This window comes from Drosophila willistoni (genome assembly GCF_018902025.1).
Source record: "Drosophila willistoni isolate 14030-0811.24 chromosome XL unlocalized genomic scaffold, UCI_dwil_1.1 Seg141, whole genome shotgun sequence".
NCBI lineage: Eukaryota > Metazoa > Arthropoda > Insecta > Diptera > Drosophilidae > Drosophila > Drosophila willistoni.
Window position 1 is genome coordinate 15,353,737 of NW_025814052.1, and position 16,034 is coordinate 15,369,770.

The 16,034-nt window shown below is 37.1% G+C and overlaps 1 protein-coding gene across 4 annotated transcripts in view; it reads left to right on the top strand.

Annotated features, from left to right (window-relative positions):
• LOC6638088 (cAMP-specific 3',5'-cyclic phosphodiesterase) overlaps positions 1–16,034 on the top strand; it is a 158,497-nt gene that overhangs the window by 38,725 nt on the left and 103,738 nt on the right. For 3 of the 4 annotated variants that reach the window (XM_047011383.1, XM_047011384.1, XM_047011385.1), the window contains exons 1-2: positions 12,806–12,838; positions 12,971–14,706. In XM_047011383.1, coding sequence (XP_046867339.1) covers positions 12,821–12,838; positions 12,971–14,706 — 1,754 coding nt within the window. In that variant the 5' untranslated portion in view covers positions 12,806–12,820. Of the gene's footprint in view, positions 1–12,681; positions 12,839–12,970; positions 14,707–16,034 lie in introns of those variants that run through there. The other variant, XM_047011386.1, reaches the window with a different exon arrangement.

The following is a 16,034-nucleotide window of genomic DNA, read 5'->3' on the forward strand; positions in this document are numbered from 1 at the left end:
ACAAACTTTAGCCTTTTTAGCTTAAACGTTTTTCCACTTTGATGGCTATAGGTAAGGAAAGAGTTACCAAAAAAGTTGCAAGGGTATACAAACTTTGACCCCGGCCCTCTGGTTTTTTTGTTTGTTGTTCTTGGTTTTTTTTTGTCTAATTTTAATGCACGCAATACCGTAGACATGACCACAAATTGGTGCGACAAGGAGAACAAAAAAAAAATGGCACACGGAAAGTGTTCCCAACCCTCGCATCAAGTCTCCTTTCACTCATATCCCACATAATTGCACACCCAGAGAGAAAGAGCGAGAGAGAAAGCCAAAAGCAAACAAGATGAACCCACAGCAAAGAGGGGCAAAAACGAATGTGGAAACAACAGCAAAAAACTATACAAAAATGTCAAAGAAGCTAACATCGGCAATGCCGAAGTTTATATACCCTTGCAGTCCTTGGTAATATTAATTGAAAATGTTCAAAATTTGTTTTCTGCAACTCAATTCATCAATATACAAACAAAACAATTTTACTCTTTATTTTACAATTTGTTCTTCTTCTTCCCTCATTCCCAAAGCAAAGCAACGCACGCAAGAATATATATACTTTATGGGGTCGGAAACGTCTCCTTCTGTGCGTTACAAACATCTTACCAATTTTATAAGACCCTCTGCAAGGGTATAAAAAGAGAAGGAATTGGGGTAAAAAGCATGTCTAGCAAGAAAGAGGAGATAGAGCAAGTTAATGGAGGTGTGGCAAAGAGGTGATGGCCTTATACATAGTTGGTGGTTGGTCTCGGTGTCCATGTGTAACATATGGTTTTTTTACTCAAAACATATGAATTCCAACTCGAAACTATATTTTGCTTGTATACAAATCAAAATGGACAAGCTGATGCTATTTGGCTTTATTCCGACTCGAAGTATAAACTATACTTTGATACATTGTAGAAGCGATTCGCTGTCTAAATGGAACAGATTTTCATTCAAAATAAGAATTCACAATATTTGGCTGTACCTTGTCGAAAAGTTGCAATAATTTTTCATTAAGTCATTTTTCTCTTCTATTTCATTATGAAAAGAAAGCACTACATTACACATCCCTAAAAATAAATATAATCATAACAACATTATTTTTACTTAGAAATTAATGTATTTAGTCTGTTTAAAGGAAAAATGTCGTGTCTTCATTGGTTCCATATTTTGCATTATATCTGCGAAATAAATTCTTTAGCGGAGATTAGCTGGTTGAGCCACTTCATTGGACAGCTTAAGCTCTATTTTGTGCTGAAGTGCGGGAGGGGCAGGGATGATTGCGCTCATCTTCTAAACAGTTGTAAATGTCGAAATCTCTGTCAAATTGCCACTGCGCACATTGTGATGATTGATGATGATGATGATAATGATGACGGACATAAGGATAAGCAAACTGAGCAACTTTAATAATTAGCTCAGCTGGAAGCCGCCAAAGTAAAATCAAATCCTCATCGTTTTTGTTGTCGTTTGAATGACCCAATGACCTTGGTTATACTCTATATGAGTTTAAAGTGTTTGTGTTCTCATCGTATTACACATATTCAATAAAAATGTATCGCTCTAGCAATTAATCTTGAGTGGTAGTTAAAGCTGCTGAGGTAGCTAGGTAAATGGAAAATACATTTTCCTTGACACGTTTTCTTGACTTCAAAGCGATGGGTTAAAGGTCTGTATATATATGAATATAAATGTCCATGAGATCTATATTGATAAACTGACTTTAAATGAAAATGCCTTGAATTTGATTGATGCCTTTTATTCACTAATTGATTGATTGCTTGATTGATTGGATGGGTTCAATAGATGTTTTTCTATACAAAAATTCATTTCTGCTTATGATTTGTTTCTTTTCTTTTCATTTTTTACTTCTTTTTTGGGATTGTTTAAATTGATACCCGCATTCAAGGCACAATTAGGACGCAATTCACACAGCCGACAGATATGTCAAAAGTTGCTTTATTGGTTTAGCACACACATAAACCCACAGCAATACAGCAGCACATGAGAACGGAAAAGCGGCAATGGCAAATGCCAAAAAAAGGTGAAAATCAATGAATGGCAACGAACTAAACTAGGGAAGTAGCAAAGGCAATAGAAATAGCAATAGTATTGGTGTCTTTGTTACTAGACTGCCACCTATCGATACCTAACTACCCTCTACCTTCCCTCTACTAAAGCCACCAGCCACATGGCTTTTTCTTCTCCTGTCTGTCTCTCTGTATGTCTATCTGTCGGTCTGTCTGTCAGTTTGTCTGTCTGTCCTCTGTCTTTCTCTGTCTGGCTGTTGGCATGTACGACATGCGGGCTCTGACCAGGCATAAACGCTATGTCTCTCTCTGTGTGTGCGTGTCCTCGTCCCTGTTGCTGTTCTTGTCCGTGTTCATGTCAATGTCTGTGAAAGTTTATGTCGAGTCTTGGCCACACCTACAAAATGACTTAGCTCATGCTAAAAGCAAAAAAGAGAAAGCCGGCAGCATTAATACAACAGCAATTCAATGTACATATATATTTATAAATATATTTTCAGTGTATCTAAGTATTCATTTTTTGAAACATTAAAACATTAAGTTCAACCAGCTTGACTTTGTTTTGGACCGATATAAACGGAGCCCACCTTGAATTGATTTTCATTCAAGCCTAGCTACATCATCCGATTTCCTGGATTGTGCAATTTCACTTAATCAGTCTTTTTTGTATTGTTAGCCAACTTATCACATTGCTCTATATAAGTTTGGGAGTGTGAAAGTGAAATAATGTATTATGTTGATATTTCTAACTTTTATTTTGTGCTAATTTTTTTTCCAAATTGGATTGCATTTATTTTATTTTAGTCTTGTGGTTACGCATACTATAATTAGTTTAGTTTATTTCACGTACTATTTAATGTTGATCTATACTTCATTTGTGTTTTAATTCAAATTTTGAAATTAAATCAATTTTCACTTGAATGACAATTTGGTTTGATGATTTACAAATATTTTGATTTAATCAAAGATTTTGAAAGTCAAAAATACATATGTATGGTAAAGCTATGTATAGCATATATTCGCATATTGATTTTAATGTCACTCTCAATTAAAATTGATAACGGTTTTGGAGTCAGCTTTGAGAGTTTATACCTTACATAACCTAATCTAACCTCACCTGAACTTTAACTTTTTCTGGCCTGACCTATTTTAGTGTGGCTCGGCATACACTTGTTGCGCCGTCTACGTTCTTTTCCATGGCATCGTTCATTCGCTCTGTATCACTTCCTTTTAATACACATGACACTCTTCAAAACGAATATCCCAGCAGGCGTTCCTCTGGTAAAATAACAAGAAGCATAAAGCATTAGGAGAAAAACAACAAAAGAAATCACAACAAATCAAAATGAAAATAAAAGGAAAAAAAATATGGAACAAGAACAAGAAAAATTCGTGGTCTCTTAGGTTGAAGTATTTGCAAATAATAAGCAGTAAGCAGAAATTTCCAAAGAATTTGGCGTCGTAACAATGATAATAATAAAACACACACACACACAGGCAAAGAGAAAGACACACACGTTTACAGTAGCACACATACCTACACCCACACCCGCACTCACACCGAAGATAAGAAGTAGATGGAACAGCACAGAACAAGACAAACAAGGCGCAACAAGCGTAATTGTATGCCTCTTCTTTTGTGTGTTCCACTGAGTGTTTAAGTGTGTGTGTATCTGTGTGCATACACACTTCGTATGTTCATACTTATAAGTCACGTCGAGCATATCAACATCAAGCATATCAAGCGCCACAAAGCGAAGTCGCAGCATATCAATGTTAATATGTGTATGTATGTATCCACAAAGCTCCCTACATGGACATATTTGCTGCGCTCATATACATTATACAGGGTGCTCCAAGACAAATATAAGCTCAAAGAACTATCTTTTATTTACTATAATGTACCTATTTAAATTAACTACTTCTATCGGGGTCAGTAAAATAATTTTTATAAACCGGGGAACAGCCAGTCAGGGTCACTGAAATTTTCTTCTTGAAAAAGGTTACAACTGTTAATCCACTCTCTCGATTTTTTTAAAATATCCAAAAAGAATTACGTTTAGGTATTTATTATTTATACTAATCGAAAAGAGAAATAGGATACAAATAGTTAGCGATTGACCCTGTATAATCCACTTTTCCTTATCCTTGACTTTGTTGTGTTTCTTTTCGCATTCGCTTTGTCGTCTTCCTTCTTCATATTAATGTCTCCTTACATTTTCTTATTTTTTCATTCTTGGTGTTGCTGAAGACGAATGTCATTTCCACGCGATATCCGCTCCATTCTGTTGCCCTAACCATTGCTTATTCCATTCCAATTTCAATTCCCATTCCCATCCGAATCCCATTGCTCCAAATATATGTACATATGTATCTACCTGCGTACCTACATACATATATCATTGCAGTGGCTCTTGTTACGCCCATTCTCTATAGCATACTTTCAGGCGTCTGGCCTGTCATTACTTTCGTATACCACAGCAACAGCTGAGTTGAGTTTAGCGCGTCGTCCATTGTATTTTGTTATTGTTTTCCATTTTTTATAACCATTTTTTATGTGCTCGAATTGTTGATGGTCTTCGACGAGTTGGCCTGGGTTTGAGGTGAAATGTTGAAGGTGGGTGACTGGGTGGTTAGAATTGTATTTCTGTTTTCCTTTTTTGTGTTTTTTTTTTTTGTAGTAATTTGACTTGTTGCTTTTTTATTGCTGAAGCAAACAACTTTAACCTTTTGCACCCTTGAGCGAGTAGCGACAACAAAGTAAAGCGCCAAGTCAAAGCAAAGTAATCAAGCAAAGTCGTTGATGTGCATTTCAAATGTCCCACCTACCGCCCAGTCCACGAATAACTGTAAGTGAGTCAAAGTGACTGTATGACTGTTTTGCTTATACAAATTCAATTTGCTCTTCCTCGACAAAAACTTCAATTGAAGTAGCTAAGTCAAATACAGATCTGGAGTATGGGCGTGACATTCGAAGTTTTTTTTTTTTTAAAAAGACGTGTTCTGATTTTACAAAGCCCATATATTGTATATATTTATTAAGTTACTGATCACGAAACAAAAACATGAGCATCAACTGTTAGATTCTAGTTGTTTGGTGATAAATTCACTTCGGATCGTATTGAAAGGAATCGAGTTTAACCGGAACGGTTTTTCCTGTTCCTCCTCCTTCTGGCTGCCCTTTTTTTGGCCCTCTGGCGACGACGCCTGCGAGCGGCGGCCTTCTTTTTGGCTTTGCTACTCTTTTTCGAGCTCGAGCTGCTGCTGGAGGAACTACTGCTGGAGGCGTCTGTAGCAGTATCGGAGGAACTAGACGCAGCTGTGGTGTCGTCAGACGAGGAAGTAGCCGATGTGGATGATTCTGTCGTGGACGTTGACGACGAAGTCGAAGTGGACGAAGTCGAAGTGGATGAAGTTGAAGTTGATGAAGTCGCGGTGCCAGTTGCTTGGGTGTAATGGACAACTAGGCACGACAGTACGACTACAAAAAGTAGCCAATGAAGTTTCATGGTTGCTTTTTGTGTTTATGATTTGACTTAAAGGGTTAATTCAAGATCAGAAACAACTGATGACTGTCTATGGAGTAAACCGGTGCCTTTTATATATATCCGCTTGAAATATCTGCGTCATTGAGCCAAAAGCCAAAGACACAATAGTATAGAGTACGACCTCTCGTGGAGAGTGTTAAAGGAATGAGAAATAATGGTACAAAAGACGTTATGAAAATATTTGAACATATGTCTTCTACTCAACCAGTTGTCTATCGAAGAGAGAATCAACAAATTAGCCAAAATAGAAGCGCATGGAGTATACCTGTACTCAAATATAGAAAGATATATGAAGGCCCAACATATAGCACCAATTTGAAATCTTCTTTACTGAGCAACTTTAAATTCTAGAAATACGCATCTTCGAAATTCATTGATAAATATTGCTTTGCTTTTGTTTAATTGTTAGATGAATTGAAAACTCAGAATGAAATTCTGTTGTGCCAGGTGCCATGTGGTAATGAATATTATGTATACATTAAAATAGAGAGTAAAGGGCATACATGAAATGAAAACAAAATTTTAACTATTAGAAAAAAATTTCAGTTCGTTGTGGCAAAACGGTTTTTATATTATACAAGATTTTGTGGGTAATTACAGCAGTATCTTGAAATTCTGTGATTGATTCTGCTTATATTTCCAATTACTGTTCGTAATGTAGAAAGATATCCGGAAACAAAATAATAATAAAGGTATCCGAATTAAACCATACAAAAGTTAAAGTCCATCTCCCAGTCTGTCCCCCTCTCACATTCGGTATCCGTCTCGACTTTCCTCTGGCCATAACATCTGGTTACGTTTACATATTTTCTCTTTATTTTTTTATAGTAAAGCGCTTTTAGTAATTGTTCTGCTTGAGCGCCGACTTTCGGTTCATAATAAAAAGCGGAAGCGCAAACATTGCAAAATGGAAATTGTAGCCATTTTCTCCCGCCCCCATTCTCCGGCCCCTTAAATTGCCACATATACATCCTCCCTCTCTCACTCATTATAGCAGAGAAAACTTGTGATTGCGCTTTAAGCAAATGCAAGTTAAACTTTTTCTGCTGTTTGCCAACTGGCATATGGCAAATTTTGCCTCTTTTCTTTTCTGTTTTCTTGTTTCTTACATACATACATTTTATTTTACGACAACAGAACAAGTTTTCCTTTTCGACTTAAGCTATGTTCTTCACTTGGTGGAGTTGCTGCTGCTGCTGCTGTTGTTGTTGTTGTTGTTGTTGTTGTTGTTGTTGTTGTTGTTGTTGTTGCCTGCCATCAATTAGAATCAATCAATCAATGTGCATAATTAAATTGCTCATTAGGCGCACCAACAACAATAATAGGAGCCACGGGCGGTCTGTCGTCTGGTCTGTGGCAGGATTTTGTTTTTCCTACATACATACATTTTCCATCACGCTGGAAAATCACGCTAGAATTACCCAAGCATCCAGTGACAGTCACAAGCCACGCCTCAACAAAATATGTACGCAGAAACACACACATGCATACATGTAAACGTGCACACTATATGCTGTGTAAATAGTACAGTAATATTGTCTGAAGGCGACCGTGTGTGTGTGTATGAACTGAATTAGTTCTAATTTATACAAATTAAAAGTAAATATTTAATTTTTCACGGCGTTTTTTATATTCTGTTTATTTATTTATTTTTGAATTCCCATTTCGGAGTCTTGCAAACATATATATATATATATATACATTTATTTTTTTGCAAGAATATTTTGTTTTTATTATTGTATTTGTAGATTTTATCTATTTGTACTTTTGGTTTATTTTCTGTGCGTTTTTACCAGAACCTTTTCTTATTTTGATGCCAACAATTTAACTTTATTGTCTATTGTTTTATAAGATCAAAAGACAAAAGTATTTACCAGCTTTTACTCTTCGTTTGTTATAGTGTCACACAAACTTATATGTACCTATGTACATATTGCTTCCTCTTGACGATTTTATATACTTAACAACCGCATTGATCACAAATCTTGAGTTGACAGTTCTATTGGTAAAATAAATGAATATCGTATACGACAATACTGTACACCTGACTGACTATTCTTAGCATACTTTTGGGAATTCCAAATTAATTTAATATTAGACATTGAGCTGAACTCCTCGAGACATATAGGATATACATAAGTGTACCTACCCAGGAAATAAAAAAAAATTGGAACGAACAGAGTTTTTCATTGGAACAATTCTTCTTTCTACTTCGTTGTTTAACCATTTGACTTATTTACCCTTATTTAATATTTTAAGTCACATATTTTAGAGAAAGCTAATTTTAATACTGTTTCTTGGCTGGATTTCTGCGCATCAATCAAAAAAATAAATCCACACGCTTGTCGCACATATAGACAAATAGTTGGAGTAAAGAGGTTGGGAGAGAAGCGTTTAGTCGAGACCAAAAATACTTGTACACACTCATGATTATGGAATGTGGAATACGTCTCTTCAAATTATTACCCATCAAAATAGCTATTGATTTATTGATTTGTTGCTGCTACTCATCATTTGACATTCAACGTTTCCGCAGACGCATGGATACATTAATTTTGAAATTGTCTCAAATTGAAATCGATTTGTAGGTATTAAGATACAGCCTATCTGTGTAATATATCTCTAGGATCTACTCATATACTTGAGAAGATAATAAGACTAGAATTTCATTGCCTGCTCTTAGGCTTTGCATCAATTTCACCTTGCTTGCTGAAAGTTCATTGGTTTCTGGTTTTTTTGTTTTGCATGGTTTCGACCGGCAGACAACCCATTTGGCTTGCACACCCAAAACTATGTTGTATTATATTAATTAATTTATGGTGCAACAAAACAGTTTTCCTTGTTCATTGGGGCTTCCCCGCGTTAAGTTGACTTTTAGTGGCAAGTAAATAAGCAGAAGTGCTTTGGTTTCATGCCGTTTGTTCTAAGTTTCAGTGGGTTTTAAATGCCAAGTTATTTTTACCTTGCCCTCCAGCCAACTTAACCTCCTGCGTACTTCCCACCCTTGGGAGAAAATAACAATAAAGCAGCATAAAAAAGGCAAATAAGTTTTCCTTTCCACCCAAAAACATGTTTCAATATAAAACTGCGGCTTCGTTTGAGGTTTCTGGCTTAACCCTCTCGTTCACTGTGGATGTGGTTTGCTAACAACAAAAAAGGCAAGGTAAACGTAGTATAAGAACACGATGACACAAACATACACAATTGCAAAACTGTTGCACTAAGAGCTTTAAATTTTAAATATGTTTTTACATTATACATACATAGATAGACATGAAAGAAAATGTTCAACTAAAAGCAAATAAACTGGACTGAATACGCCAATTACTTCCACAAATATATTTACCTATGAAAAAAAATTAATGTAAGAAAATTGCTGTTAGGAAGAGTCATATCAGTTAACAAAAGACATGCCTCGAAGTTTCAGTTTAAGGCAATAAATTTGTGCCTTCTTTAATACAATGTAAGGAAGTTCGCAGCCATTCTGCGAAATTGCCGAATGTGTTCGACTCGCATGGAATTTGAGAGGCTGGCTGTGATCTATAACTTACCTTACAAATTTTGCATTTTTCAAACATTTCATTTTTGCGATTTTTTTTTATAAATTTATTTGCTACATTGTTGTATTTGCGTTCAAAATTAAAAAAAAAATATATAAGAAATTAAAAAAAAAGAGGACATCATTTCGGATCCCGGAGTTGTTAATAGGCTAACCAGTTTTGGCACAGTTGGAACTGACAACCCTCTTACGACGGCGAGTTACCCTTTTCCTCTTATTTTTGCTCTTACAGCCACATTTGCTTCCACATCCACAGCCCTTTTTACATCCACATTTCCTCCGACATCCTTTAGTTATAGTTACTGTTTTGTTTCTGGTTTTATATACCGTCTTCTCTGTCGAAGAAGAAGTGTCTGTTAATGAACTGGCTGTTGTTGTTGTCGTCGTTGTTGTTGTTGTCGTCGAAGTGGTTGTAGTTGTTGTTGAAGTTGTGGTAGTGGTGGTGGCCGTGCCCGTGCCCGTTTGAGCCCACGTTCGGACAATCAGTAGTGAAGCCAAAATAGCAAACAGTAGAACGCAGCAATTTCTCATGGTGCTTAAAAGAAAATTGTGAAAGATAATGTCGATGAATGTGTTCAATTGCCAATTCGTATCTATGTGAACTGAAGCCAATGGTGACGGTTTTTATACTGCAGATCGATCTGAAGCCTGCAGTTGAATTTTGTTTGGGTCTCTGTGCATTCAATGGGTTTTTACCAGCCCAAAAACAAATAATTTCAAGACGAGTGGAAGTAAAAACAAACGTAACTGATTCGCAGACACAAGCTTTGAACGAACATGAACTTCTCAAAACAAAGGGGTTCTTAATGCCTCAACCATTTTACTTGGCCAATTCGATGCTTTGTGCATTTGTTTTGGACAACAATTTAACAGGACCATTTGTTTAAATATATATCTTTTCTAATATTTGTGCTGGATTGCAGTCCAACATGTCTTGTTCAACATGTGTCAGAATGTAAACATCCATCGAAAGATGATCAAAAACGCAAATTAAAAAAAATATAAAAAGAAAAACAGAAAAATTAACAGTTAAGAGAATTCAACCAAATGGAATATACACAAATGTCAAAAAACGAAAAGACACGACTAGTTGGCGATAATAATTTCAAGCAGGGACCGAAAATAATCATCGATATAATAATTGTTACGAAAACCCTCAATGTTAATTCTTATTTTTGAATTTTAAAATAAAACTCAAGAATAACTTTTATTTTTGATTTTTATTTTTACCCTCAACGCATAACTGTAATTTTTGAGAAAAACAAAATAAAAATCACATACGATTTTAAACAATTTTTTTTTTTTTAAATTTTGATAAATTTTCATGACAATACCCTTGCAAAAAGGGTATATTAATTTTGGTCAGAAGTGTGCAACGCATAGAAGGAAGCATCTCCGACCATAAAGAGTATATATATTCTTGATCAGCATGATGAGACGTATTCAAATAGCCATGTCCGTCCGTCTGTCCGTCCGTCCGTCCGTCCGTCCGTCCGTCCGTCCGTCCGTCCTAGACCGTAAAACTGAAATTTTTGCATGTATTCTTGTATATAGTGCAGGCGTGTATATCTCGGATTCAGCCGGATCGGACCACTATATCATATAGCTCGCATACAAACGGCAAAGTCAAGAACACTGACTTTTCTGAATAACTTCGTTATTTCTTGAGCTATTGTCGTGAAATTTAATATTGGTGGTTTATTAAACATATAAACGACAATGCCAAATTTGATCAAGATCGGGAGACTATATCATGTAGCTCCCATAGGAACAATCGGTGGAAAACAGAGACTTTTGTCAATAACTTCGTTACTTTTAACGCGATTGCTTTCAAATTTATTACACATTTGTTAGTTTAATATAACTGTTAATGACTGTGCCGAATTTGATCAAGATCGGGTAACTATATCATATAGCTCCCATAGGAACAATCGGTGGAAAACAGTGACTTTGTTCAAAAACTTCGTTATTTCCTATGCTAAGAATGTGGGCCATTCTTTCGCAAACTTTAGACTTTTTAGATAAAACGTTTTTCCACTTTGATGGCTATAGGTAAGGAAAGAGTTACTAAAAATGTTGCAAGGGTCTCTGGTTTTTATTTTTTATTTCTCAAACATAAAAATTATTTTTGAGTCGATTTCGATTATCAATAAAAAGAAAAACAGAAAATCAAGCAGTTAAGAGAATTCAAAAATGTCAAAAAGCAAAAAGACACGAAAGTTGGCGATAATAATATCAAATGATGAGGCAGAACGTTGAATGGACTAAAATTGGATTTGTCAATAGTTAGGGGAACCTTTACACATGGAACAAAGCGGGATGTTAGATTTATGTCTAGCAGAACGGAACTAATTATCTTGATTAACAACAAGATCTGAAATTACAAGCAGCAAATTGAAAATAATATCAAATTTGTATATATACAATACAAATATTATATATTGTATATATATAATACCAATAAGAAACTAAAAATTTAAAGTCTTATGTCATTAGACACATAGGTAGATGCATTTGTTTCAAAGAACAGCAACAGAAATAATAAACAAGTAAAATAATAGGAGATAAAAATACAAAAACAAACTCTTTTTATCAATACGCTCGTCAAAGACTGTACAAATATTTAACTTAAGACCAATTATATTTCTGTTTCATAGCAGTTAACTTCGTTTGACTTTAAATATTTACCATGCCCATAGTTGAATTTAAATTCTCCCACATTGATGGTGATGACTCACAATCAGTTACGAAAGAAAAAGTTGGGTCTTTGCCCAAAAGTATGCAACATGCGATGAGCCATCTTTATTTCACGTTTAACAGAAACTTTCACTTAAAAAAAAGTATAAGTATAAACATTGGTGTGCGCTCTCACTATCACTGGGCGAATTTTACGAATCAAAGTAATCTTCTTGCTGCAGCGATGTAAACGAATCAATATAGTCCTCCGGATGATAGTCTAAGCTATTGTAGAAAATTGATGATTCCTCATAGTCCTCCACATGATAGGGCAATAGAGCGATCAGTAAAATTGGCAACAGCCAGGCCAATTTAACAATTTGCCACATTTAGCGCGCTGTCTTACTTTTGTCGATCCTAACCAAAATCTACCGTTTTGCGTAGTGTCATGCGAATGAATGTGACAAATCGCAGTTCGTTGTCTAATTAAAGAGCGTGAACCACGGCCTGGTTGGGTGGCAAAGGCATTGGCAACAATATGTGGGTCAGTTTGTGCAGCTGCTCTGTGTCCATAGATGGGCTAGCAAATGTTGAGTAAATATATGTCTAACCCACATAGTGTTAACTGTAAAATGTAGCGCTCTTTTTGGTGTGGGGAAAGAAAGACAAAAATAAAAGACATTTCTAAAGACAGTGAGAACAAGTAGTACAATAAGCTACAGAAATTATTTCAAATTTTTAACGAAAGCACTTGCAGTTTTAAAGAACTTTTCATTTAGTATAAGATTACATTAAACACGTTGACAATTTTTTTATTCATCATTCGATTTCCGTTTTCTTTTCTTTTCAGACACTCCAAGCTACAAGTTGCCCAAAGGGAATTCAAATAATGCCTGGCTAGATACATTTTAGATATGATGCGTTTGGCGAGGCTAACGCAGAGTTTGACGTTTAATAGAAATGCGAATGGCCAAAAATGCGTGGAACCTATGTCAACCAATGGCAAGGTGGATTTAGTTGTAATTGTAGTTTAGGGCAGGGGGGTTAAGAGACTGAGTTGGGTCCCCGAAATTAATTAAACCTTTCACATTTTTTGATCTTTTCTTTTAATTATTTTTTTTCCTTTTTTTTAATTGCAGCAGAGGCAAAGTAGTCAAAGTAGTAGCCAGTCAGGCGACAGCGTTCGCCGTAGCAAAAACGGTGGACACAGTTGTTTAGCTACTACAAACGGCCTGGCAGCCAGTGGAGGTGGAGGAAGCGGTGGCGGTGGAGGTCGTGGCGAGGCAAGGCGAAATAGTGAAGAAACTAATAGAAGGAGCAGTAGCAGCAAAAGGAAAACCAGCTGTGGAGTTGCAACAGAGATAGCCGGCGGAGATAAAGCGGCGGCGGCGGCGGCTGCGGAAAAATCGAAATTGGAATCGAAATCAAAATCAAAATCGAAACAGAAATCAAAGTGTTTCGGTGGCACAGTGTTTCGCTGTTGCCTACCTTGTCGCGGGGGCAGCGGCTCAGCAGCCCCCGCCACAAGTCCGCCCCAAACGCCAAACGCGCCACAAATACCGGACGACGAAAACCACCACCAACACCAACAACACAATCGTAATCTCAATCCCAATACCAACACCAACGCCAAAATAGAAGAAGAACGAGGTGACGATTTAAACCACCAGGAAAAGGGAGTAAAGAGTGAAGTGAATCAACACAATCAAGAAGTGGAGCAAGTCGATCAGCATCAACTACCGGAGCCGATATCATCTGACATTATTGAGCAAAAGAAACATTCATTGACCTCTATAACCACGCCTATTTCGTTGAAGACTCTTATAAACGACGAAGTCGACGACGTGGAAGATCTTAGTGCAGCGGATATAGCGGCAGCTAAATTGGCCAGCGGCCTAGTGCCCCGTCGAGCAGAACCCGAGACATTGAGTGACGCCAGTGTATCTCCCACTTCAGGTGCAGTACAGTCGCAGGCAATTCAGCAGATTACAGCAACAGTAGCAAACGCTGCAACAGCAACAACAACTTACCAAGTCATAGGCACCTCCAGCATTGGAACAGGAACAAGTCTTAGCAGTCTTCTAGCCTCCGTTGGCAGTAGTTATAGCTCGAATCCAATATCAACGAATACAGCTCCCAGTACAGGCACAACCAATAATCCACCACCACAAACTACAAGTCAATCCTCACGTTGCAGTTGCCAACCGCAAACCTCGCCACTGCCGCACATCAAGGAGGAGGAGGAATCGGAGCAGGGTAATAACTCCAAACAACAACAGCATCAGCAATTGCAACAGCTGGATCAGCAACAATCACAATCTATCATCATCTTTGAGGAGGAACCGCCAGTGCAAGGAGCAGCTCCCCTTATAGCCAACTATTGTGGCAGCTGTGAGAGTGTTCATCACTCATCCGGTACCACATCCTCATCGACAGCAGCTGCAGCTGCACAACCAGCACCATCTACAGCGGGCACCGGCACTTCAGCATCGGAATACATTGTGAGTTCGACACCATCGCCGCGAATCAAACTCAAGTTTCGCAAACCGCATAAGTCCTGCTGGTCGCGTATTGTGTTAGCGCCAATCGGGTCCACAGGGTCATCATCCTTGGCCGGCACGGTTATTGGCAGCAACTCGAACGAAACTCTAGCCTCCAGTGGCACTTCGACAAACACAAATACCCAGAATAGCAGCAGCATCAGTGTTGCCGCCCATCAGCATCAGCGTTTGACATCATCATCGGCATCGGCCCTAGCGTCACAGCAATTGCTGCCCACTAGCAAAATGCAGGCCGAACAGGGTTCCATTGGAGATCTCCAAAAATATCATAGCAGATATCTGAAGAATCGACGACACACTTTGGCCAATGTGCGGTAAGTGGAAAGAGTAATACTATTTTTTTTTATTAAACTGTAGAAATCGCACAATTGCAGTGCGAGTTCTGAATATTGTGACCAAGTGGTCTAATATTTGAAGAGAAATAATTAGAGATAAACGATACATTCATACATTTTGAATTTCGAACTAAAATAAATTGAAGAAAATTTTAGTTAGTACGTTTAATTTACTCATAAGATGGTGTAAATCCTAATGGTAAATTTTGAAACCAATCAAACCCGAGTCACTTTGATGATTTGTTGTAGGCAGAAAACTGTTAAATTATCCACTACATCTTCATAAATTATTCAAACGATACTTAATGCCCATTCAAAATGTCTGCCTCACTGTCTTTGCTGCTTACCTTCTGCACCTTGCCATATTCCTATTTTCCCTGCCAATTCTAACAAACCCAATCACCAGCTTTCTTACTTGCTTACTAACACACTTACGCTCTCTTCCACGCCCACAATCAGTGAGAGAAGGGTTGCTGCCTTGCGGCCGACCAAAGTTTTGTCACTGAACTTTTCTAATTTGATTAAGTCGACTAACTGCAAATTGATTTCATTGTAAGTCGCTAATTGTCACTCTCCCCTTGCCCAAGTGTACCAGTCGATAGTATATCCTATGCCAACCAACTTTTCAGTTAAGTTCATTTTGTAGTTTGGCTTATTGACAATGAAATGTTTAAAGCAAATTAAGCAAACATGGCTACACGTTAACCGACCGAATGACAGCGACAAGAGGGGAGGCCGAAGCTCCGTCTTGTTATATTTTTGGGGTATAGAAAATAAATGAAAACAATACCAAATATGAGTTAATTCAAAAATTTTAAAGAAAAAATGAAAACATCTGTGCAAATGTGACCAAAATAATAAAAGCACTTATTTACATTTTGCCAATTTAAATTATGTTTCGTTTGTTGTTCTCCTTTCTTTGGGCTTTTGATTATTTCTGTTTTACCTTAAATTTCTTATGGATTGCCTTGTGACTCTTCGTTGAAGGCCAATCGATGGGCCGAGTTCATGGATAACACCAACAACAACTTAAGACACAAGTGTAAACATCTCACCTAGCTATGGGTGCTTTAACTTTAAATATTTGGTAGAAAGTTTTCATGGCTCCGGACGTGCACAATATGTATATTTAAACTGTGAATGATTTTGCCTAAAAGTTTAAGTCAGAAGTAGACACAGACTATGCGATGTTATTGAAAGTATTCCACAAACATTTTTAGTGCATTTACCAATTAGTCCTTACAACAGATTTCTTTAATAGCTTCATTTTGAATCTCAACATAACGAGTCTGTCAAAAATTAGATCA